This window comes from Pipra filicauda, unplaced genomic scaffold (assembly GCF_003945595.2).
Source record: "Pipra filicauda isolate LSUMZ 115617 unplaced genomic scaffold, ASM394559v2 scaffold9_size5747161_pilon, whole genome shotgun sequence".
Classification (NCBI taxonomy): Eukaryota; Metazoa; Chordata; class Aves; order Passeriformes; family Pipridae; genus Pipra; species Pipra filicauda.
In genome coordinates, this window is record NW_024105198.1 from 5,615,119 (window position 1) to 5,639,757 (window position 24,639).

The 24,639-nt window shown below is 48.4% G+C and overlaps 2 protein-coding genes across 2 annotated transcripts; both read left to right on the forward strand.

The window, feature by feature from the left end:
• Positions 1 to 461: 461 nt before the first annotated feature.
• On the forward strand, positions 462 to 14,460 carry SLC2A2 (solute carrier family 2 member 2). Its single transcript, XM_027724660.2, has 11 exons — positions 462 to 612; positions 1,268 to 1,363; positions 1,837 to 2,093; positions 2,602 to 2,726; positions 3,491 to 3,606; positions 4,143 to 4,305; positions 4,720 to 4,907; positions 5,944 to 6,048; positions 8,130 to 8,231; positions 8,650 to 8,853; positions 9,058 to 14,460. Exons 1-11 carry the CDS (start codon positions 580 to 582, stop codon positions 9,247 to 9,249), a joined length of 1,581 nt encoding a protein of 526 aa, XP_027580461.1. The 5' UTR covers positions 462 to 579; the 3' UTR covers positions 9,250 to 14,460.
• Positions 14,461 to 16,622: 2,162 nt separating this feature from the next.
• On the forward strand, positions 16,623 to 24,408 carry EIF5A2 (eukaryotic translation initiation factor 5A2). Its single transcript, XM_027724661.2, has 5 exons — positions 16,623 to 16,662; positions 16,931 to 17,121; positions 18,507 to 18,611; positions 20,143 to 20,274; positions 20,527 to 24,408. The coding sequence occupies exons 2-5, from the start codon at positions 16,957 to 16,959 to the stop codon at positions 20,584 to 20,586; spliced, it is 462 nt and encodes a 153-aa protein (XP_027580462.1). The 5' UTR covers positions 16,623 to 16,662; positions 16,931 to 16,956; the 3' UTR covers positions 20,587 to 24,408.
• The last annotated feature ends 231 nt before the right edge of the window (positions 24,409 to 24,639 follow it).

Genomic DNA, 24,639 nt, shown 5'->3' on the forward strand with positions numbered 1-24,639 from the left:
TGTTTGGCTGTGTACGTGATACACACACATAAATATATTTTAAAGCAGGTGCTAAGTGCTATCTAAATAAAACACTTAGTCATTTTCTGTCTGCTTTGCTAACATATGCTGGAGAGGTTTCTTCTCCCTAACTCAGAAAGGGGTTTGTGATGTGGCACATACACCAGCACAGAAAGTGTTGAGCATCTCGAAACAGGCTGTAGCGTGTTCCCGAGTCCCTGGCATGTCACATTCCTGGCTGTTAAACCGAGGGACAGCCCCAAACCAGCCCTGCAGCTGGATCGTTTGAATTTCCCAGGTCCACTCTATGCCTTTGTGGGTCTCCTGTTGTTTCGTGCCTGTCCCCAGACACGGGGATTGGTGGCGGCTGCCCTGAGCCGAGCAGTGGCCAAGTAACACATGGAAGGCTTGGGTTTCTCATTAACTCCAGAGCTCATATAGACCCATCTCTCGGAGCATCAGCCACTTTTCCTGCCTCCCTCCCAGCCTGGCTGTCCCTCCTTCCCTGCCCAAGCCCTCACCTCGCTCCACAGCCCAGGACAGGGACCATTCCTGGGAGGACAGTGGAGGAGCTGCAGGATGGAAGAGAAAAGCAAAATGCAGACAGAGAAGGTAACCGTGGCTAACTGGTATTTTTGCACTGGGATTTCTGCAGGAGCCCAGCACTGAGCAAGTCCGTGCCAAGAACCAAAACCAACCAAAAAAAAAAAATCCCCTCCCTTAATTAATTGCTCTCTGATGTCTGTGTATTGAGCACAGGGGCAAAGGGGTCAGGGGGTTGTTTTTTATTTTTAAGAGCTCTGTTGGCTCATTGGATAACTTTAACTGTGATGGAAGGAAACAATGCTTGAAACAGCACTGCTGAAAAACACAGTTTTGGTGACTATTTTCCCAGCTGTTGTGCTCCAGGGATGGGGATGAGGATGGGGATGGGACAGGGCACGCTGCTGCTGCCTGTGCTGCTGCACCAGGCAGAGCTCTGGCTCCCATGAGCTCCAGGGCCAGGATGGGCAGTGCATCAGGGAGAGCTGGACTGCTCATTGTGGGGCAATAGCACTCTGCCCTGGGGGCCTTGATCTTGCCTATCTCCAGGGGCTTTTCTTCTCCTTTGAAGCCAAACCACCTGTGCTTCTGCAGGTTTGGCTGGATGCCGGGGTCCTGGCTAGCTGGGCACCAGAGTCCCCTGGGACAGGGATGAGGTGCAGCCCCCCAGGTTGGGGCAGGGTTAGGACAACAGGATGAGGCTGTTCTCTGCTTCCTCCCCCAGCACCTCACGGGAACGCTGGTCCTCTCTGTCTTCACTGCAGTGTTGGGCTTCTTCCAGTTCGGCTACAGCCTGGGTGTCATTAATGCCCCCCAGAAGGTAAGCTGAGCTCCCCAGGCCATGCACAGCCAAGGGACAAGGCTTCAGGGCCCGTCTGTCCCTTCCCTGTCCCTTTCCCAGGCGCTTTCTCCCACAGCACAAAGGCAGCGGGGTGAGAACACGGCTAGGACCCCCCCTATGCCACTTCCCCAGGGAAAGAAGCAGGGCTTTGCAGTCGTGGAGCCATCCCCACTGCAACACAGTCCCCATGCCCAGGCCGAGGGACTGCAGCTCTCTGCTGGTGCTGACACCACGCTCACCTCAGCCCAGGGAGGAGGGGATGCTCTGTGCCTGCCTTGTGGCCCCTCCTCGCTGGTCCCTGGGTGTTGGGGAGCTGGGGGTGACCCCATGATTTCACTCCTGCAGACCCTCCAATGAAAAGATTTTCCTGGGGCAGAAAAAAAACCTCAAAACAGCTCTTGGGGTGGTTATAGATTTGAGTTGATGGGGTTTTCCCTCTTTGCCTGTCCCAGGTGATAGAGGCACACTACGGCCGCGTGCTGGGCATCATCCCCCTGGATGGACACGCCACCAACACCTCCAGGGAGGATGGCACAGACCCCCAGGCTGGCACCAAGGGCACGCTCGCACCCCTGGCTGACACCAGCGAGGACCTGGCCACCTCCTCACACATCCTCACCATGTACTGGTCCCTCTCTGTCTCCGTGTTTGCCGTCGGTGGCATGGTCTCCTCCTTCACCGTGGGCTGGATCGGCGACCGGCTCGGCAGGTGAGACCTCCGTGTGTGCTGTGACTCTGTGCCACAGCCCGAAACTTTCTGTTCCCTCTCTGTAGAAATACAATTTCTAGTACTTTCCCCAATTTAGGAAAAAAAGGGGAAAAAAAACCTTCCAACTTCCAAAAAACTGTTCCAACCATCATAGAGGTCGGGTTTATTAAAATCCTCAATTATAAATCAGGTGTTTTATTGCAACTTTAGCACTTCAGACAGCAGCTGATGAGCAGCCTTGATTAACTTCTGAATTCCCCCTTTTCTTTTCATGGCAAATGGGAGAGAAGGGCATCTGAACAGTGTTTGCACAGGATGTAAAATGTAATTTATAATATAATTTTAACTACTCTGATTGCACCCGGGCGCTATATTCTGCAGTGCCTACAATCATTATTTTTCCCTCTGTAGTGCTGATTATGTCAGTTAATAGCTCCACTTGCATGTCTCGACGGCTGCTTTGGCTGAGCGAGGTGCCGGAAGGAGCTGTGGTGCTGCTGCCTTGCAGGGTGAAAGCCATGCTGGTGGTGAACGTCCTCTCCATCGCCGGGAACCTCCTCATGGGGCTGGCAAAATTTGGGCCGTCTCACATCCTCATCATCGCCGGGAGAGCAGTCACGGGGCTGTACTGCGGTGAGTCCAGCCTGGGTCAGGCAGGGCGCCGGGTGCTCCAGGGCTGCAGTTCAGAGTTTCTTATGTTTTTTAATCTTTTTTTTTAATCAGAAGGAATTTCACAGGTGGGAGTTTTCTTCTTCCTCTGTCTGTCCTTCTCGATCCAGGATCTTTCCCAGAAGTATCTGGGTTGGCTCTGTCACGAAACTGGTTTGTTTTACATATGCTAGAAAGGAGCAAGCCCCTCTCTATCTCAAGGCTGGATCTTGCTGGTGGCTGCTGTAACAGCACATCATTAGCCAGGCTGGTTAACAGGTTCCCTAGACAGCAGTGCTGTCTAGCAGAGAGCACAGGAGCACTGTACAGGGAGAGAATACAACAGTCAGCAAATAATATGGAATTACATTAGAATTACCTTAGAAATAACGGGTCGTTACCACTGTTACTGGTATGCAAATACAATACTCTGCTCTGAGGTTTCAAGGCAAGTTTTAAGCAAGCTCTTTGCCCTGTGATACCTCCTCCCAGTGGATGATCTCTGCTCTGTGCTCGTATGTATGTGTTTAAGTATAGAGGCTTCACAGTTTGGGGCTCTGGGATATCCTATGCAGGGATATCCCAGCACCTTTCCAAGGTGCAGGTGGTTCCCAGCCAGGCACAAGGGGTTTGATGGGGTGTGGGATGCAGCACACAGGCTCCATCCTCCTTTCCCGTTTGGGGAGTGGTTTCTGCTAGTTTCTGAGCTGTGGTCTAGAGGAGGTGACACCTGAGTGTGTTCCATGCAGGGCTCTCCTCCGGACTTGTGCCCATGTACGTCAGCGAGGTCTCTCCCACAGCCCTTCGGGGAGCGCTGGGGACACTGCACCAGCTCGCCATTGTCACAGGGATCCTCATCAGCCAGGTAAGAAGGAAAGCTCACGTGTCCAGAGAGGGTGGTTTGGAGATTAGGGAGACCCCAGTGATACGCTGGGGTGTCACACACCATTCCACCCCAAAACTGAAGGAGTGCACAAAGCAATCTGCTCTAATGGGGTTAAACTCATGCCTTGAGTTGGAGGTGTCTTAACAAAAATGACATCTCAAGAAATAAAAAATGCTTCTGCAATTTCTCCTTTCCCCGAGGAATTATTTTCAGCATCTAATCAGCATCAGGCTGGATCCTGAGCACAAGACCCTAATAATCAGGTTCTCAAAAATGGCTTCATCAGAGAAGCAGGAAGCCCAAAGTCCCAGTCAGCTTTTCCCTACCATGGCAGGAGTTCCAGCTATGCAACAGGTGGGCACATAAATGTACCAAGAACAAATACATCCAGAAAAAGAATTGGTATTTGCTTCTAGTTTACTTCCAGGCTGTCACTTCAAAATGCCAAAGTGATAAATCACTTTCTTTTCTTAGGCTGCAAAACAATCCATTCAGACATGCCTCAATTATTCCAGGTCCTTGGACTAGACTTTCTCCTGGGCAACGATGAGATGTGGCCCCTGCTCCTCGGTCTGTCTGGCATGGCTGCCCTGCTGCAGTTCTTCCTGCTCCTGCTGTGCCCCGAGAGCCCCCGATACCTTTACATCAAACTGGGGAAGGTGGAGGAAGCTAAAAGAAGTAAGACACATTCTGGGCTTGTCTAGAATTGTTTTTATACTGTACACAGTATTAAACACAGAAGGAAAAAGGCTGAGGATTCACATATAACTGTGTGGTTGCTCCATTCCACCCTCTAAGCTACTGAGGTACAAATCAGATCTGGACCAAAAACTGTTTGCATGGGACTAAGCAGCATTGCTGAGAGATGAAACTTGAGCATAGTGTCTCAGGGCTGTTGCAGGACTGATGTGCTGCTGCCCCTGGCCAAGCAGAAACACTTTGGATCCTTGATGTGCCATAGGAATCCTCAGAGCAAGAGGACATGGCTGTCCATGTGGCTGGCCTACCCTGAGTTCTAGCTAGAGAGATTCTTGTCCTTACTCTGCACCTTATCTGAAGATAAAATGTCAGTCTTTCTTTTTTTTTCGTAAGATTTGAAAAGGCTTAGAGGAAACTGTGACCCAATGAAAGAGATTGCAGAGATGGAAAAAGAAAAGCAAGAAGCTGTTAGTGAAAAGAAAGTCTCCATAAGACAGCTTTTCACCTCTTCCAAGTACAGGCAGGCTGTCATCGTGGCACTGATGGTGCAAATATCCCAGCAGTTCTCGGGAATCAATGCGGTGAGTCTCCCCAAAATGTTTGTCTTTCAAGAAACCCCCGCTGAGCATGAAAAGGCAGCTCTGGCTCCATCCGAGCCGTGCAGGGGGGAAAGGTGGCTTTCCCATGGCTGCAGTGGGCTCCTTTCTCAGCCACCACCATCAGTGCTGATGGTGGATCTCACTGCCACGCTGGCTGTGGGAGGGCAGGAGGGGAGAAGGGTGTGAGGGAGTTCAGCACAAACTTAGCTGGCACAGCGGGTCCACGCTGAGCTCTCCCATGACCCTCCACCTAACTGAGTTCATCAGCAGTTTTCTCTCTTTAATGACTATGTGCTCACCCCAGGAACCACACTATTTTCTAGCTATTTGTAACTAAACAGTTTTTTGCATCACCTCTTGGGGATACCAGAAATCACCATTTTGCACCCAGAAGCATAGAGCCTCCTTTTCAAAATCTGCTAAAAATCACATTTTTGAAAGTCTGGTGAAACTTGAGGCCTCTGTTCCACCAGCTTTCAAACCTCTGGGAGCATTTCTGCATCCCAAGGCAGAGTGGCATGCAGGGGTGCCCAGCCTTGTGGGGATGAACTGCGATGAGGATGTCACAGAGCCCAGCTGAGGACAGCACCCATTTACCTACCGCCCTTAACTTTTACCAGAAAAGAATCACCTTATTCTCGGAGAAAAGGAAGAAATGGGAGTTGTTTCAATGCAGTGAGAATATTTTAAAATTCATGTACAACTCAGTCATATTAAGATATTTTTCTTCACTGCTCAGTGCTGGATTTCAAGATTAAACATGGACTACATGGAAGAAAACAGTTTTAATTTGCAAATGCAGTAGCTCAGGAGGGGAATTTCAACAGGATTTTTAACTCCCTCCAGCTCCTTTGAAATTTTCAGCTTTAATTACTATAACAAGCTATTAAAAGTTGAAAAACTAATCATAATTAAATTACTTCACATCTCAGCCAAGCAAGTGCAACTCTTCTCTCAAGAGAACAAAAAGTTCCACCAGCCCTGTTGCCTAATCCTTCATCTTGATGTATTTTGATAGATCTTTTACTATTCTACAAACATTTTCGAGAGAGCTGGAGTTGACCAACCAGTTTACGCAACCATCGGTGTTGGAGTGGTGAACACAGTCTTCACTGTTATCTCTGTAAGTAAATACTTCTGCCACACAGACTACAAAGACACGTAAGCTACAATGTGGTTTTGAAACATGATTTTATCCTGGAGCTTGGGCTGGGATTTGCCGTTTTCAGGGCTGACCTTGAACACCTTACAGGGAAAAATCATTCCCTGGACAAGTTTCTTTTGAAAATTTAAGCCTTCACAGAGAGCCTGACATCACCACTGCTAAAATGCCTTATGAGTGGAAAATACTTCACTGTGTTCAGGGAAGCTCTGGTAACTCAGCAATTCCCCAAAACAAAAGGGGCTGGGGCCTGTGATGGGGGAGCAAGCAGCTCACAGTCTCCTTTACCCCTTATCTTTCAAACTGTTTTGTGTATGTACATAGCACCTGCTATGTATCCAATCCAGTAATCCAGCACCTATCCTCATCCTACCTAGGCAGTGCTCTGCAGCAATAAAAGGATGGTTTTGTTTCCACAGACTTTCCCTTCGTTTGTCTCTCTCCTGAGAGGATTAACACAATTCCTGTCAGCAGGCAATTAGTTTTTTAATGTGGCCATTAATATAAGATCAGGAAATGCCAAGCCCATTTCCCTGACACCTCTCAAGAGACTTAGGGAGTAAAGGACTTTTACCTCCAACAAAGCAGGACTGGCTGCAAGGGAGAAATATACAGCTCCAAGAGATTTAAGACAGGGGGAATCACTTCAAACTGGCAGAGGGCAGGTTTAGATTAGATATTAGAAAGAAATAGACTGTGAGGGTGGTGAGGCACTGGAACAGGTTCCCCAGAGAAGCTGTGGATGCCTCATCCCTGAAGCGTTCGAGGCCAGGTTGGACAAGGCTTGGAGCAACCTGGGATAGTGGAAGATGTTCCTGCCCATGGCAGGGGTGTTGGAACAAGATGGTATTTAAGGTCCCTTCCAACACAAACCATTCTTACTCCAGCATGTATGAGATAGGAGGTCTTGGGGTGAACTTTAGAGGAAGTCCATCACAGGCCCCATAGTGAGAAGAAAATGTGATCTTTATTGTGAAATGAAATTAGGAGGTGTGTAGCTGGAAGAAGCCTTTCTCCAGCACGGAGGGTCTCCTGCAGTTCCATCCCCACTCTGAGGCTCTGGTACTCGCAGCCTGGGGCATTTGCTCTTTGCTTCTTTTGGCCGTGAGAACTTAAAAAATTACCTGCCTTTGTCAATAAATGACAGACCCCGATCAAAAGGCAGAAGTGCTGACAGCGGGTGGACCTTGGCAGGGGGAGAAGGGAACGCAGAGGCTCGTTCTCTGCAACTTCCCGAGTCAGCAGGATGAACCACCTCCAGTAAAGGAGACGGTCTCCTAGAAGCATAAATCATGGCTATAATGGCAGGAAAGGTTGAGCTGCCAGCCAGAGGTGTCCTTCAGAGCAGAGGGGAAGGACTGGGCAGCCTCAGAGGCTCATGCACAGTTAGGCCAGGCCATCTGCACTGTCCTCTGGAGGTACCTACACCTTCCCACTGGGTGAGGTGTCTGGTACAGACTTACAAAAGCTGTGAGATGACTGGAGTCCACCAAGAGGAGCTGAGAAGGAGAAAACTAAGACTTGTGGATGCCAGGGAAACAAAAGGAGTCTGAGAGCAATTGGAGGAAAAATCCTGCTGCTACAAAACTATCCCTGCCCTGGGACAGGCAAGGTGCAATGGTGTGACCTGAATCATGCTACATTTTGAAGGCCAATTTCAAACTAATGCAGAGCTAGTGAGTTTTTTCTTCCTGGGAAAAAAAAAAAAAAAAAAAAAAAAAAAAAACAAAAAAAGAGAGAGAGGAAAAGTTCACAGTCAGCAATACATGTGTAGGAGAAGTGAGAAGTCCTGAGAGCTCGGAAACTCATGAGTTCTGAGTGTATGTGGCTTTGCCTTGCCCTTGGCAAGGTGACTTCTCAGTCTGGCTCCCTAAGAGCCACTGGCAGCTTCTGACACTTGGAAACCAGCACATAAATCCCTATCACAAGAGCTAAAAGAGCAGGAGGGCAGTGTGGCAGTGGTAACAGGTTGGTTATTGCTAATGGAACTGATCCTGAGAGCAGCAGTGCTGGAGACTGAGCTGCTGCATGTGTTTCTACAGGTCTTTCTGGTGGAGAAGGCGGGCAGGCGGTCCCTGTTCCTGGCTGGATTGATGGGCATGTTAATAAGCGCCGTGGCCATGACAGTTGGACTTGTGCTTCTGGTAAGGATTTCTCTCCATTTTTAATCCCTTGTTTGCAAACAAGAGAAGACGCCATCAAAGTCAGTCCAAACCACTGGAGCAAGCCCCCGTTGGGATATAAAACCAAATAAGGGGTGACCTCCTCTACTGAACACCCTAGTTATTAGTGACAGAACCATTCTCTGTTGTCCTGGCCATGCTGCAGGCAAGGAGAGAGCTCAAAGGAACAGTTGAGCTGATGGCTGTGAACTCCTGCAAGCAGCAACACTGGCAACACACACCCAGCCAGCACCTGGCACAGGAGCTGAGAGCCTTAATTATTCATGTCCAGTCCCCACTTGTCTGAATGGAAAGAAATTTCTGAAAAAGAAGCTTAATTAAAGTAATTGGTGATAATTAATGAGAGTTGTGTTGGGACTATAACACCAACCTTTTGCAGAGCCAGTTTGCCTGGATGAGCTATGTCAGCATGATTGCGATCTTCCTCTTCGTCATCTTCTTTGAAGTCGGGCCTGGGCCCATCCCCTGGTTTATTGTGGCCGAGCTGTTCAGCCAAGGCCCACGTCCTGCCGCCATCGCTGTCGCCGGCTTCTGCAACTGGGCCTGCAACTTCATCGTGGGAATGTGCTTCCAGTACATAGCGGTAAGAAACCCCTCAAACCATACAAATAAATGGTTGGCATGACCCTGCTGCTGGCTGCCAGAGCAACCCAGAGGGATGGGGATGTGCCTCCCAGATCTCCATCCCCAAGCCCTGCTGGGCACCTCAGTCCCCCAGGGTAGGAAAGGGAAGCCATCCCCGCAGTGCTCATGGTGGTATCCCCTGTTCCCACTTGCCCCACTGCAGGATCTGTGTGGACCGTACGTGTTTGCGATCTTCGCAGCCCTGCTCCTACTCTTCTTTCTGTTTGCCTACTTCAAAGTCCCGGAGACGAAAGGGAAGTCCTTTGAGGAGATCGCAGCTGTGTTCCGCCGCAAGAAGCTCTCGGCCAAAGCCATGACTGAGCTGCAGGACCTGCGAGCCACTGAGGAGGCATAGCCATCCCACCCACCCAGAAAGGAGGGACTGGGCATGGACCTCCTTCAGGCACCGTGGGCAAAAGTCTCATTTCACAAAAACCTTGCAGCCAGCAGACCAGGGGGACCCATCCACCGCATTCCTTCTGGCTGCCGCTGTTCACACCTCCCAGGTGCTAACCTGGCATTTTAGTCTGAGATACTTGGTACTGCAAGAAGAGCCAGGGAAAGGACGGGAGGAGTATGTTATCTGTGTGTCTCCATGTCCCTCTGTAAGACCCCAGCAGGACAGTGATGTTACCACATGGCCAAGCAGGGCCATGGCGCAGCTGGAGTGAAGGAAAGAGGGGTCGGCTGATGCTGCAGCCTCACATTTTCACCTTTTTGTCCCATGCTTGCTGCTTCCTTCTCGTGAGTGACTTGGTGCCTTGAGAAGCCAACTGCTAGTGCAGTTGTGCCTCCAGCACACAGCACTGATTGCATGGGGTGCCAAGGAAAACAGGTCGGGCAAACTCCCCCTCACTCGTGCCTATGCCGAGGAAAAAGGTGGATCCCACCTGAACCTCACTTGCTCTGCTGTCTGTGCATTATTGGAAATGCTGTCCGATCTCATAAGGATTTCCAATCACAACATTTTTTAGGAGAATCTTAGAAACTGTGGCTGGGCTGATGGGCATTTTTTTCCTTATGTTTCAGCCAAACTATTCAGCACCCTCTTTCCTCCTAGGAAGCCTCTCCTCCCTCCCTTCTCCCTGCTGCAGCACAAGGCAAGCACAATACTGACCACACAAGGGGCCTGGGCGCTCCTGACCCCAGGGTGAGGAGACCCAAGTCCTGCTGCCATCCCTCCCACGGTGTGACTACTGCCAGGTCACCTCCTTCCCCATCCTCTGTGCCTGCCTTTCCTTCCTTTTGTACAGTGCTCAGACCCACAGGCTCCAGCCTGAGCCAAGGGCTAGGGCTGCCCATACTGTAACAATTAATGATGACCCAAAGAGGGAATGGGTACTGGAGGGTTAACTGGAAGGTGCCCACTGATGGGACCCCCACTTTGCACCACTTAGGATTTTGCTGGCTGGATGTACTGCAGCCAAGAAGTGCAAGCAGGAGGTCATGCTGTTTCCATAGCCTTGTTTGTGCTCCTTTTGCTTCTTTGTGAGACATTTTTATGTGACAGAATCAAACTCCATGGATTTTTCTTCCTTTTTTGGGGGGATATCTTGGAACCACTGTAAAAGCCTGCTCTCTGTTTGCTTGACTTTTAAGATTTGCATGTTCTTTGTTGTGATACCAGGTTACTTTCTAGCAACTTTCTCAGGATAGAAACCCATTATTTATTTAGAGATGAAACATTAGCATTGCTGGGTTGCTGTGAGCTCACCACGCTGATGGTGAAGCAGTGGCCAAAATGTAACAGAGGATCAAGCATAATGAAAAGCACAGAACAGATGGACCAAGGAGGATCATGCTGCCGCTGTGGGTTTGGTTTTAAGGAATGTTCATGCTCCTTTCCATGTGCCTGAACGTTTTTCCTTTGTAGACTTTACTTTCTTGGTATTACGACTCTAAAGCAAATTCTGGTCCCTTCCAAGTGACTGGAAGTGCAGCCATGAGGTCCTTTGGGAGAAGTGTCTGGCCCCAGTGTGTGCACTGAAGCAGTAGGATTGCACCAAAGGCTTTCCTGGAGTGACTGCTGGGATTTAACTAGAGGAGAACTGGGTCAGTGCTGTCATGTGCTACAGCAGTGGGGATTCCAGGTCTGACATGGGGCATGCAGGGATCTGGGAACCAGGGCCCAAGCTAGGGTGGAGAAGAGAGCAGCAGAGCTGGGGCACAGATCTGAGTGGAACCCTCTGTCTGTGTGCTGCAAACAGGTCCTCCCAGGTGAGACCAGCTGCCACAGCAGACTCAGAAACTCTCCACAGTGTTTACTACAGGTAGTTAAATATTATAACTGATTGTCTGAATGTAAAAGAAGGGGGGGGAAAAGAGATGGGTTCTTGCTTTCAGTAATGTTATCTATGTCTGTTAGATAAAAGTGACAGTGAACAACATCTATGGTGTGTGTTGGCCTGTGCTGTTGTTTTTTTCCCTCTGTACATCTCAGACATGCATCCAGTGCCAGACAGAACCTATTTTCCTGGCAGGATACATCTGCTGCATGGGTGGTAAATGCTGTGCAAGACCTCAGCCAAACCCCCTTAAATGGATGGTACAGAGGTGAGACTGGGGTTGGAGGCAGACCTGGAGCCGGTGTGAGCTGGCTCTGTGTTGGGATCAACCCTCACTAGAGGTGTGCTGGTGTCTGGCCCCAGCTGTCCCCACTCCCACTTCACCCTGCCATGAAGCACCTCTGCTTCATGGTGCTGCTGCAGCTTAAAACTTGGTGCTGGGGCCTCTCTAGGGACGACTGTCAGAAGGAGCATTTGGGGAGAGGGTTCTGAGGGAGGACCCAGCCAGGCTGGGTTCCCAGTCATCATACAGGTGGTCCAAAACTATTTTGCTAAAATTCTGCTAATCTTTGTCCTAATGCCTGCAGGGCACCAGTGACTGCCAGGAACTCAGCAGTGAAGGGCCATTTATTGAGCAACACTGAGCAGCCAGTTCTTGTTTTCTCATGTCACTAGTGAATTAGAATAGAAAGCCTGATTCAATTACTGTACTGCAGCACATAAATTAGTTTAACAAAGCCCTGCAACATTAACATTACCCATAGCTATATCTCTGAACTTCCGGGAAGATCTGCCTGAGGGTTCAGAAAGGCTCAAGGAAAATAGAGTTTCAGGTTGTGCTTCCTTGCAGCAGATGCTGTGTGGAAGGGAAGGGAGTCTTCTCCTTCCAGCCTGGGACAGGATGAGCAAATCTTGGCACTGCTGACCTTTTGTCCTCCCTATGGCTGTGGTGGAAGGATCAAGCTGGGCTGAACTATCACAAGAGCACTTTTACCATATGACAACGCAGGAAGGGGTCATTTGAGTTGATATGTTTACTTATGTCTTGTCCCATCAGGCCAGTAATTAGAACTGTACACTTTATCTGTCCTTGCTACATGCAAGTTCCAGTTAAAACTTGTTCTTGAGATACAGCTTGTTGAACCATTATTTTTACCTCTCACTGTTACAGTTTTACTAAGTCGCTAATCATTAAGAAAATTGAAAAGACTTATTAGCTAAATGGTGGTTGCATTTTAGTTAACGTGCAAAATATGTTCTCATACCATGCCTGGCTAATAATGCAATATAATTAATAATCCCTGAGAAAGCATCTTGTCAGCAAGAGCTTTGACAGTGTTTTCCTAATGTGCTGAGATGACAGCCATTAAGACTTTCCTGTTGTGCCAACGATATCTGGTCTCCCACTCTCTAGGCTTAATTTTAAAATTAGTTTGACTTCCCTAATTCAATAAACTCAGGACATTTGGCCCCATTAACACTCTCCACACTAATTTATCACAGATTTTTCTGCCTCACTTCAACTTGTTTTTCATCGCTGAAAAGCACTACCCTCCACCTCCAGAGTCAAACAGCTGATAACGATGAAGTTAACCCAAGTACTGTGTACGCAGGTACCAAGTCTTTGAGGTAAGATGAATTTTCCGAGGTGTTCGCTGTCCTTATCTTTCACTGAAATCTATGGGTTCACTGTCCTTATCTTTCACTGAAATCTATGGGAGCTGAGGAATTTCATGGCAGAACACCAGCACACTGTGTAAGCATGAGATTTAATTTAAGGTAGCCGAGTGTGCTCAAGTGTTTCACTAAATTCTCAAGCAATACTGACAAATTTTACCCAGAGGCACAGCCTAAGTAGCTGTGCTGAAAAGGAAGGATCTCCTCTCCAGCAAAGGGACAATAAATCCTGGCTGTGGATCATCAGTCCTTAATTTTTACAGGCTGTAGATACAACTGTAGACCTGAGACTTGGGTAGTGTCTTGCGTTTTTGCCTCCTTGTATTCAGTTCAGGAGCGGGAAGCGGCTCTGTGACTGTGGAAAGCACCAGGGCCCCAGGTCGTGAGTGGGATATCACTGCAGGAGCACTGCTGCAGACCCAGGAGGAGGGAACAGCTGGAGTTACTTTGTGCTTCCCTTCTTCCCGGTGGGGAAGTTACAGTAGTTCCCACTACCTCAGTGTCCCTGCACTGTCACTGCTTGTCTTTGATCCCCAGTCACAGGTTAATTCCCTGGGTAATTTGGACACAGGCACGGCAGAGGGAGCTGACGGTGAACGGCAGGAATAAAGCAGTGCCTGGAGCAGGGTGGGTGCCTGTGGCAAGGTCACTGCAGAGGCTCCCGTGACCCGCCCTGCCCCACAGAGACACTGGAGGAGCTCAGAGGGCCTGCTGAGCACAGCACTGTCCTGTGGAGGGGGGAGTCACCGACTCCCAGCCTCTCATGTCCTCCTGCTCGATGCTGCACCCAGAAGCCGCTGTGAACCCTCAACTCAACAGTCAGGACACGGTGAGATCCCAGCAAAGTCAGCCCAGCAGCTGAAGCAGACGCTGGCTCAGGTTGGAACAGGGCTGTTTACACTGCTTTGCTCGTGACCTGTTATTTCTAACTGTGTGACCTGAACCCATGGCTCATGTGGGTGTAAACACCACCTCCTGCCTTTCAGCAGGCCAGCTGGAAACAAGGTGGGATGTTTCTGGAAAGAAGGTGGGACTAGCCCAGCTCTGGCTGAAATGCATATTCTCGAGGTTGGGATTTAAGGACGTGTGTCAGACACTTCTCCAGAACGTAACTGAGAACAGACACAACTCACTCAGTTTAAAACATTCTAAAAGTTTTCTAATCCCTCTTCACTTCTTATATATAAAGACACAGTTAGGAGAAACAAAGCTTCATAGCATCCTGAGCCTACTGGAAGGAAAAGGGGGGTGTGTGATCCAGCTGGGCAACACTGGAAAGGAAATACCTTTAAATGTGAAAGGCCACAGTATTTTATTTTCAAATGTGCTTTCAATCAAATTGCTGTTGTTGTGTAGAAAAGGGAGATAATCACATTAGTATTATCAAGAAACATACATTAGAAAATAAATGTTGATCCAGACAAAGGAAAGATGCCTGCAGGCAATGAATGATGGATGGATTTCCAATGTGTTTTATTGAATCTCAGATAATGGCCGTCTTGGAATATTTGTTTTGTGTCTGAAAAATAAGTATCATCTACAGCTGTACTTTAGTAAAAGGACTTGATTTAGCCCAGAAGATCTCTCAACTACTACAAAATGAATCTGTTAATTGTGGAAAATCAACCAAATTTATCAACTGATACTTGAGAAAAAATATTATCAGTAGTGCTGAGCCGCAGCCTGCTGCTCTTTGGGTCAGAGCAGTTGGTCGTTCTCTCACGATGTATTTTATCGAAGAAAAAATGCCCTAGAGCACGTGCAATTTGTCACATGCAGGTAAACAAACGCTCACTGTACATGTGAAAACACTTAACAGGATGCCCCAGACTCTCCTTATCAACTGAGACAGCAGTAAAATGGGCAGGATAAAGGATATCATCTCCAGAGCAGGCTGGGTGAGGCAGCATCCACGGAGAGCTGTGGTAACAGAGAGAGCCACTGCGGGGGCATCATAAAGTGGCCCCATGTAAATGAGAGCCAAACGTTTCTTCTTAGGTACACACTGTACAATTTGGAGTGGGATCTGTATAACCAAGGGAGGGACCACAGGCAAACAGATCATGCAGACTGACACAGATTAAATAAAATATCCCATGGTGAACCATTTAAAAATGTGACGTTAAAAGTGACTTGTCTAGCTGCCCCATTGGAACACAGATGACAAATTCAGGATTCTGGGACAGAAAACGTAGGACAGCACACAGCAGCCTGTGGTGGTGATAGCAGAGGCCACTGCTGACAGTACTGCCACGGAATTTCTGCATTTTCCTGGTTTTGTGGTGTTTGTAGGTGACCTGCATGGCACCCCGCAGGGCTGGGGCCCATCCGCCAGCTGCTCCACAGGACAGTCTGCAGGTGAGTTTGGTCAAATAGCTCAAAGTATTGTGGCATCTGACTTGGAAAGTTTTAGTAAAAACAGCCATTTGGCTTCGTTTTTCTCAGGATCCCATGGCCACAGACCCCTCCTGGGGCAGTGCAGGGCTGGGTGTGGGACCAAGGGCTGTGCCAGTGGCATCGTTGCTGAGGAGGGGGCAAGAAGCACTACAATAGTTTGGATTGAAAGCACTTTTCAAGATCAGCTATTCTAAACTCCTGCCATGGGCACAGACATCTTTCACTAGATCAGATTGCTCTAAACCCCATCCACACTGGCTTTTAACACTTCTGATGATGGGGCATTCAAAGTTTTTCTGGGGACAGTTTTTTCTAAACCTACCCTCTTTCAGTTTAAAACCATTGCCCCTTGTCCTGTCACTACAGGCCCTGGTAAAAAGTCTCTCTCTCTCTCTTTCTTATAACCCTTCTTTATATACTAGAATACTGCAACAAGGTCTCCCTGGAGCCTTCTCTTCTCCAGGCTGAGCAACTGCAACTCTCAGCCTTTCTTAGCAGAAGAATATCACCTTCATGGCACTCCCTGGGATCTGCTCCAACAGATCCATGTCTTTCCTATGCTGGGGACCCCACAGCTGGACACAGTAGTGCAGTACTAACAATTCCACTATTAATGGAATATCATGTCTATTAACAAGCACAAGCCCTTGCTATGGATCTCGCCTGTCTCAGGCCCCTTTGGCTTGCAAAACGCTAATTCCTGATTACTCTGAGAGGGGACATAAGAAACAGGCCGACAACTGAGCGTCGTGTGGGCAGTTAATCAGGCCTCACGAGGCTTTGGGGACACACATTTCCCGTGTAATTCGTGTAACACCCCGCGGTGCACACGGCCAGCCCCTCGGGGGCCGCGGCCGCCTCAGCCGCCCAAGATTTCTGATTACTCTGAGAGGGGACACACGAGGCGGACAACAGAGCGCTATGTGGGCAGTTAATCAGGCCTCACGAGGTCTTGGGGACACACATTCCCCCTGTAATGCGTGTAAAAAACACTCCGTGGACTGCGCGGTCAACCCCTCATGGGCGGGGGCCGCCTCAGCCGCCCAAGATGGCGGCGGGGCGTGAGGGGTGTGGTTAAGGGGAGGAGGCGGCGCACGACGCCCCCTGGCGGCCGAGGCGCGGCGGCGCCCTGAGCCCGCGCGCGCTCCGTAGGGGGGCGGGCGGGGCTCGGGAAAGCGCCTCCGGCACGGGGGGCGGGGCGGCCACGCCCACCTCGGGGGGGCGACCTGTGGGCCAATGGGCGGGGGCGGAAGCGCGGGGGCGGGGCCGGGCGGTGCGCGCGCGCACCGCGCCGCCCCTTCCCGCCGCCGCCGCCGCCGCAGTGTGTGGGGCGCGTGTGCGCCGCGCCCGCCGCTCCCGCCCCGCGCCCCCGCCACCCGCCGCCCCCGGCACCCCGACCCTCCGCCGAGGTAAAGGGGCAGTGGGGACGGCAAGGAGGAGGGGGGGGGGAGGGTGAGGCGCGCCCTGGGGCGGGAGGCCGGGGGACCGCGGCACGTGGCGGGTCCCGCCCGCCGCGCACGTGTGCGGAGCGGGGGGGGGGCCCAGCCCGCGCTCCCCGGGGTGGGTGGTTGGGGCCGTGCCCGTATTCCCCCCGCCCCTCCTTGTTGCCCCGTCCCCGTTCCCCTCTCCCCGTCCTGGCCTTCTCAGCCGACCTCCCTCTCTCTGTTTTCCCCGCAGCCCCCCCCGCCCCCCCCAGCACCGCCATGGCCGACGAGCTCGACTTCACCACGGGCGATGCCGGCGCCTCCTCCACCTACCCCATGCAGTGCTCAGCGCTGCGCAAGAACGGCTTCGTGGTGCTCAAGGGGCGCCCCTGCAAGATCGTGGAGATGTCCACCTCCAAGACGGGCAAGCACGGCCACGCCAAGGTGAGCGCTGGGCCCGCAGTCTGTGTTCCCGGCCGGCTGGCAGGGACGGGTGTAGCGTTTCATTTGGCTATCTGTCTTGCCTTTGCCTTTCTCACAGCGGCGTCTCGCGTGTCTCGTCGCTCCAGAGCTGGCTCAAGGGTTTCCAGTCATGTAAAGCAGGAACGATTGAGGACGGGGGCGGGGGGGTGGAGTTAGTTTTTTTTCTCCCAACTTTAACGCGTTAACGCTTTTTGAAAAAAAAAACGAACCAACAACAGAAAAAGGTTTAACGCTGGTAGTGACAAAACCAGTTTCTGTAATGGGGGTAGAGTAAGTTCTGGAAGGGGGGCTGATGAAATCACTAGGGCGTGGTTGGACTGTGCTGTCGCTACCCACCACAGCACTTTTGTGTCTGCCCGTGCCGGCACTCTCACTGTTGTAGTGCCAGACCAGAAGGGCCCGTGCCGTGTTACATAATCCGGAGGGCTCCGCGGACACTCAGTACTCCCTGGGCCTGCTCTGGCCCTGTTTTGCTGCCTTTGCCTCGCAGCTCTCCTTTTCCCAGCACTGGGAGAGGAGTGCCTTCCCCCTCCTCTGTCTCAGCAGGGCCGTTCTCAGCCGCTCTCTGGGGCTGCTGCCTGAGCAGTTGGCTCGTGCAGCTGTCCAGAGCTTGGAGCAAGGCTGGAATCCCCCCTCATTCATTCAGCCACTCTTCAAGCTGGATATGTGAGAGTTTAGAGACAGATCTGTTACAAGCACAGACTAATGAGATTTTTAAGTTTCCGCAACCTTGTGTGATATGTGTAGGTGGGTAGAGTATTTGGGATTTGTCAAAGCTAGAGTATACCAAGCTCTTGCCAATTTTTTCCTTTCTCCTTCCCTTTTTTTAATAGATACAGTTTTCTTAAATACAGAAACGTGTAGAGGACTCAAGAAGAGCCAGTTAAACTGGCCATGTAAGCTCCAGCTGCAGTGGGCAGTGCAACAGGCAAAAGGGAGATGGGGGCTGCTGTGATCTCTTTGCATGACCACCACTTTTCCCCTTAACCTCTGCATTGTCATCGATACTGTTGTGTTTCTCAGAACAGCTAGAAGTTGAAATACACATTTTGTTAACCTCTGCACGCCCTGAGCTTGCTGCTGTAAATCTACAGAAGGCAGTGAAAGACAACAGTGATCTTGTTCTCATGTAGGGTTTCTGTAGTGTTCTCTTGGAAGGGATCAAGAGGCCTCCTCTCGGTGTAAGGGATGTTTCATACCACAAGCAAAGGGTCTAGGTGGAATCTGGGATTACACATGATCTCTTAGAGAGCTGTGTGAAACCAGCTATCTTAGTTGCCATATGGCAGTGGCATGTTGCTTCTGTAGGACTAACAGTAATTGAAGTTATTTTTCTGCTCTTACAGGTCCACTTGGTTGGTATTGATATCTTCACTGGTAAAAAATATGAAGATATTTGCCCATCGACTCATAACATGGATGTTCCAAATATCAAGAGGAATGATTACCAGGTGAGTTAACAGTTATAAGGGGCTTTATACTCTTAATACCACATGTAAATTCTCTTTATCCCCAAATTTGCCTCTCAATAAAGTACTGTTGTCAGAATTAATAGAACTTGCTTTTCTAGACATCTCATACCTAAACTCATAGCATTTGCTGAATTGTTAAGACTGTCAAAACTCACTGATAAAGAGGGAGCTCCTTAGTGTATTAACAGCCTCATGTTACAGTAGTAATATTTAAATGTGACAGGTAATAGACATAATTCATAACCGTGTTTTTTAACTATTGTTATAAGGTCACTTCTGTGTTCTTTGTGATACTGGCATCCTTTAAAATATGGAGAGAGGTTATCCCTGCTGCCAGTTATTATTAGTTAAAGGATAGTCAAGCTCTCACTTTAGGTAAATATGAATCAAAGCATATATTGTCATTTATAATTTTGCTCTTACATAGGGTAGATGAATCCCCAAACAGTCTTAAACTGTATCTGATGCCAGTTCTAACTTGCTGCAGTGTTTTCTCCTCCTCATGTGGAGCTGGCTTTAACCGATATCAAATAATTTTGGTGCTCCTGGAGTCTGCACTGAGATACCTGTATGAAGGGAGCTCAGCAGGCTTCTGTAATGCCTTCTGTGGTATGGATAGTGAGCTCTTAAAAGCAGCACAGTTCAGGTTGAGTTGTAGTCTGTTCAGTATATTCCCATTGTACTGGGAATAGTTCTGGTCGGGAGTTAATACATCCACATCGTCTGGAAAGCTGCAGATGATTGACAAAGCCCAAATCCAGTGTTTTAGCAACTCTTCAAACAGCTGACGCTGTTGGAACATAGTGTGACCAGCCTGTCTTAGGGCTCAGACCTTCCAAGAAATTCTTAATGTTACCTTGGTGGTCTTTCTCCATTTCTTGGGTTCATATTGCTACTGAAATTCCTGCTATTTCTCAGACTTGTTAGGGTAGCCTTTGGATTTACTGTTACATGTTCCCCATTCCCCAGCCTACTCTATCAAAATAGCCATTCCCCTTAGCTCAGGCTTTTGGTTAGGCTGAAAACAGCATTATAGAAGTGGTCCGTGACTTGGTGGATGTTTAATGTAAATGACAGTATCTCACTGTAGAAATGCAGGTGTGGAGGTGTACAGTTACACTGTTGTGTACTTTGTACACTTCACACAAGCAGTGCTGTTCAGTGAACACTGTTCCAGTTATTGTTTCTAATTCACAGATAAAGCTGAACTAGTGACCTGGAAGCAGTACATTTCCTAAATCACAATTGTTTTGCAGTGCCCAACATAGTAGGAAGTAACCCAGCAGGTTTCTGTTGGTTCTTGACAGCAGACTGGCCTTTGCTACAGTTGCCCTAAGTCAGCCCACTAAACTTATTAAAAACTGACTTACAGAAGGTTCTTAACTGTTACAAACACAATACTAAAGAACTCTTGTAACAGGTAGAGTTCACTGCTTTCTGCTTACCTTCAGCTACTACTTGTTAGTGACTGCTGATGTTAAACTTCCTAAAAGTGGCCTTCTCTTCATAGCTGATAGGCATTCAGGATGGGTATCTCTCCCTGCTGACGGAAAGTGGTGAAGTTCGTGAGGATCTAAAGTTGCCAGAAGGGGATCTCGGCAAAGAAATAGAAGGAAAATTCAATGCCAATGAAGATGTGCAGGTGAGTATGGAGGGCAGACAAGAACAGTTATGGCTAATTCCACTTGATGATGCAATGAGGAAGTCTTATTCTTGTATCTCTTTGTGAAGAGGGGGTTAGAGGGGTGGGAATTCACCCTTTGAGATGTAGAAGGACTTTCGTAGTGGAGTACTCAAAAGAGATGGGATAGATACTAAAATGTGAAAGTCTGTAGCTTCTAAGAGCACTTCCTGTGGCGTGGTCTGGAGCTCACCTCTGTGTCTTCTCTTCCAGATTTCTGTCATAAGTGCAATGAATGAAGAATGTGCTGTAGCCATAAAGCCTTGCAAGTAAAGAAGATCGCCAGGCTCGGGCAACTGCTCAGGTCTGGACAAACCACAGATCTATAAATTTGGTTCTTATTGTCACCAAAGCTCTGGCCTTCACAAGCAACCTCATTTCCTTTTTGAATTGTTAAAAAGCAGTGCTGGATTCTGGATTAGTGTTGCAGGCTAACTGGCAGTTTTCAAAATCACTGAGATTTTAATTCCTTAATTGTAACTATTTTAACATTCCTGTGGGTTTCAGCTATGGATCTAAGAAACCAATCAGGTGTTACTAGTGGATATATTTTTATTTGCTTGAGCAAAACAGTGTTTGTCTGTATGAACAGACAAAATACAGTATTCAGGGGCTTTTAGATAAGCTGGTAGGTATCTAGGATTATAAAGTGACCTAGAGCACAAATAGTATTTTTCTTGACATCTTTAGGTAGAACTGACAATAAAAGTAGCCTTTTTTTTTCTTCTTTTTTTTAAAGCTTAAGTACTTTGTGGATTGGGACTCTTGCAGAACTGTAGGTGCCAATCACAACTTTTAGACCAAGAAACTCAAGTGATCAGAAATGCCAGCTGGCTTGACCAAGCCCCGGTGGCCATGTGCAACTTAACTGTATTACCTCTGTTTTCTTCTTTGCCAACTTGTTGGCTTATTGTAATGATAAAATGGTTTTAAAAAAAAAAGCCTACCTGTAGTTTAGGCAGGCAATTGGAATATTGGGTAGATAAGACATAGATAGGTCAAGGGGACACAAAGGTGAGAATGGATGTTAAAGCTATAGACTTTCACTCGAGGCCTTTGTCAGACTTGAAAAATAAAATAGAAAAATGCAGTTCAATTGCTTTCCTTTATTATATTTATCTTAAAACTATAAAAGGGTGACAAACTCCATGGGAATCTGTTTCAGTGCTTCCAGCTTTAGGTTTTAACCTTCAGGTTCAGACCATATTTTTGTAGCACAGGGACCACATGTTTTTCAAAAAGTGGGACAAACTGTAGCATTGAGCCTAAACTAAATGCATGTGATTCTTTTTAAGAAAAAAATAAAACTATTGTATTTTCAAAATATAAACTTGACAGACGATACCGAACAACCATGGCTTAACTATAAAAGTAAAACACTTGCTACCTAGTTAGGAAAGCTGGCTCCTGTCCTAGAGAGTTCTGAGTCATAGCAACACGCCTGCATGCCTCTAACTATATAGTAGCTTAACAAGGCTTCACAGCAATAGTTATGGAAGGATAATTAGCCTGCTCCTGTTTAAGGCGTTCAGCTTGAATTCTAAGACTTGGTGACTCTTCACGAGTGGGAAACTTCCTTAGTCCATGGCTCAGACCTCTCTTCACAGTTGATGAATCGTTCCATGAACTTGCCTTAATCTTCAGTGGCTGGTGGAGGATGACACGTAAGCTCGTGGCTTGCTGCCCCAGACAGCACGCACAACTCGCACCACTGGCAGCGAGAGTCAGGCTTCACGCTGCTCTCAGCTGCTTCAAATGTGTTCAGCTTCATAGTTTGTACTCTCTAGTCCCCGAAGGGCTCGTGGCAACTGTCCTCAACTGCCCTTGGACACACCATGGCAGGGCTTAGCAAATGCAGGTGGCAAAAACATGCATTTCCCACAGGCTCCTCGCGCCAGGGAGAGCAGTACCAGTGATGGTAAAGACAGCAATAAATACACTCTGGTAATAAAGCACAGTTACCTGGGACACCTGGCAGAAGCAGGACCTGCCTCATGCTCTCGCCTAGCACAATACATGTTGCAGGTGAACTCTGTAAATAGCACCTTGACTGAAATGGCAAAGCTGCTCTTAGAAGAAGCTGTAGATTGTAATGCCTTCAGAATAGTTCTGAAGCGTGTGTGGAATAGGTGAGGCTACTCTGCACTATGCTCATTCCTGCCTCTCCATTGGGCTGGTACCTGGAAGACAGGCTTTGTTGGCTTTGGAGGTGACTAAAAGCACTGATGATAGTGCTGACAGCAATTTGAGCTGTGTGGTGTCACATGGGAGGTCATAGGTTGCTATATCAAACTGATGCAAGTTCTAATGCTATCATCATATTACAGATACTTCTAATAAGCTTGAAAACTGCGAGACTTGAATTTGTCCTTGTTCTTGGTAGTGTTTTAGTCTACTTTCAGATGCCTGTCTATCCTCACAAACCTTGTTGGAAGACAGGTATTTGATGCCACTAGCTCACAATCTGAGCAGTTACTCAGACTAAGCTCTCTGGGGCCAGGGCTGGTTTTAGTCCTGTTCCTACAAGCGGGGTTCAGGCCTGACTGGAGTTTTCAAGTAATACAGCAGTCTAAAGATAGAGGTTTTATGACCTCCAGCTTGCTAGAAGAGCCCTCCTTGGGCCTTTCAGACATCCTTCTATTGCAACCTTCAGTTCTGCAAGATTTAAATGGTTAAGTACTTCATTATAGGTTTGTTCTTATATACTTAGTTGTCTTTTGTGAAGCACTTCAGACACCATGGAAGTGCAAAGCATCATGCATGAAGCTTCCCATAAGATAATACATAAGCATGTCTTAAGCATAATCTCCAAGTTTCAGTAAGGTTAAAAGTTGCTTCTAAACTAGAACATGTATTTGAGGCATTTTTTTTTTTCCAAACCGAGATGTTTCAGTTTCCTGTCAGAATCGTTGCAACAAACTTTGTTTGTGATCAGTAATCCATAGAGGTGTGTATTTTTAAGATCCATAACCAAGTGCTTAGGGAAGTTCTTTCATAGCTTTGCTTAAAAACAAATCTTACCAGTGTATTTGTTCTGTATTACTGTCTTAACACTTAAATTGTGTCAAAATCATAAACTATAAACTTCTGATAGCTGATGGCAATTGCTTAAAGGCTGTGAACACAGGGAGGTGATGAGAGGTGTTTCCACTCTAAATAATGCATTTTTTTATGGCTCCTGTTCATTGAGTTTCTCTTACTACTTTACACAATTGGAAAGACTGCAGTGTTTCCTGCCTCAAATGTTGGCAAATAATACTTTGAGATTTCAATAGATCCTTCTAATTTTTGCTTACAATGGTGGTTTTTCAACTGGGCTCTTGCTGGTTGAGCCATGTTCTCAGGGCTGTTTTTTTTAAGAAGTTAGCTGAAGTTCATTGTTTCTCTTGCAGGTTTTTGTAATCCACAGTGTACCCAGAAACGGTGCACGGTCTGTAGTTTCACAATGCAGATAATTTTACATAATCTGTAAAGAAGTCAAGTTTGTTGACAGTTCAAACTCTTATGGTTGCTGCAGGTCAGTCTCACAGAACTCAAAATTCAATAAATCCCACTTTTTTTCCTTTTTTTTTTATTTTATTTGGTTGAGTAATTAGAATGTAGTTTGTTACAGTAGAACTAAATTCAGGCTATTAAAAGAACCTTGCTAAGGATATTTTGAGTATCCACTGGGAATGTTGTGAAGGTGTGGATCCTGGAGGCGTGGTGGAGCGATCAGCATGGAATGAGGGGGTCGGGAGCCTCTCCAGCACCTGCAGCCCGGCCCTACAGGATTTGGCACCTGAGAGTGACTTGGTTTGTGAACTCCAAGGAACTGTTTGCTGTGCTTTGCTGTATCGCAGAAACCCTTGTTGTCCTGTGCTGTCTGTTGTAAGCAAACCTGTCTTCTCCGAGGGAAAAGGGGAGCGACGGCCACAGCTCGTGGAGTTATGGATCATGGGACAATCCAAACCCTGCTCCCGGCCCCAGTGGCTCCCGCGGCTCTCTTTTGGAAGCTTGTGTTCTCAACACCATGGAAACGATCAGGGGAAAAGAGATTTGTACGTGTGTGTTTTGCTCCAGAAATAATAATAATAAAGGTGTCAGTGCTGTGGGGAGGCTGGTGCTGGTTACACTGAACGGGACCGCGGTGGGGGCGCGCGGGGGGGCTCCGGCAGCCCGTTCCCTGGGGTGGGGGGTGGAGGGGGAGACGCGCGGCTGCGAGAGGAGCGCGCGCGCGTGCCCGCCCCGCGGGAATAGCGCCGGGAATTCCATGTGGGATCCCGTCCCCGGCGCCGCCATGTCCCCGGGAGCGCCCCCGCCTCCCGGCGTGCCGCGCGCGCCGGC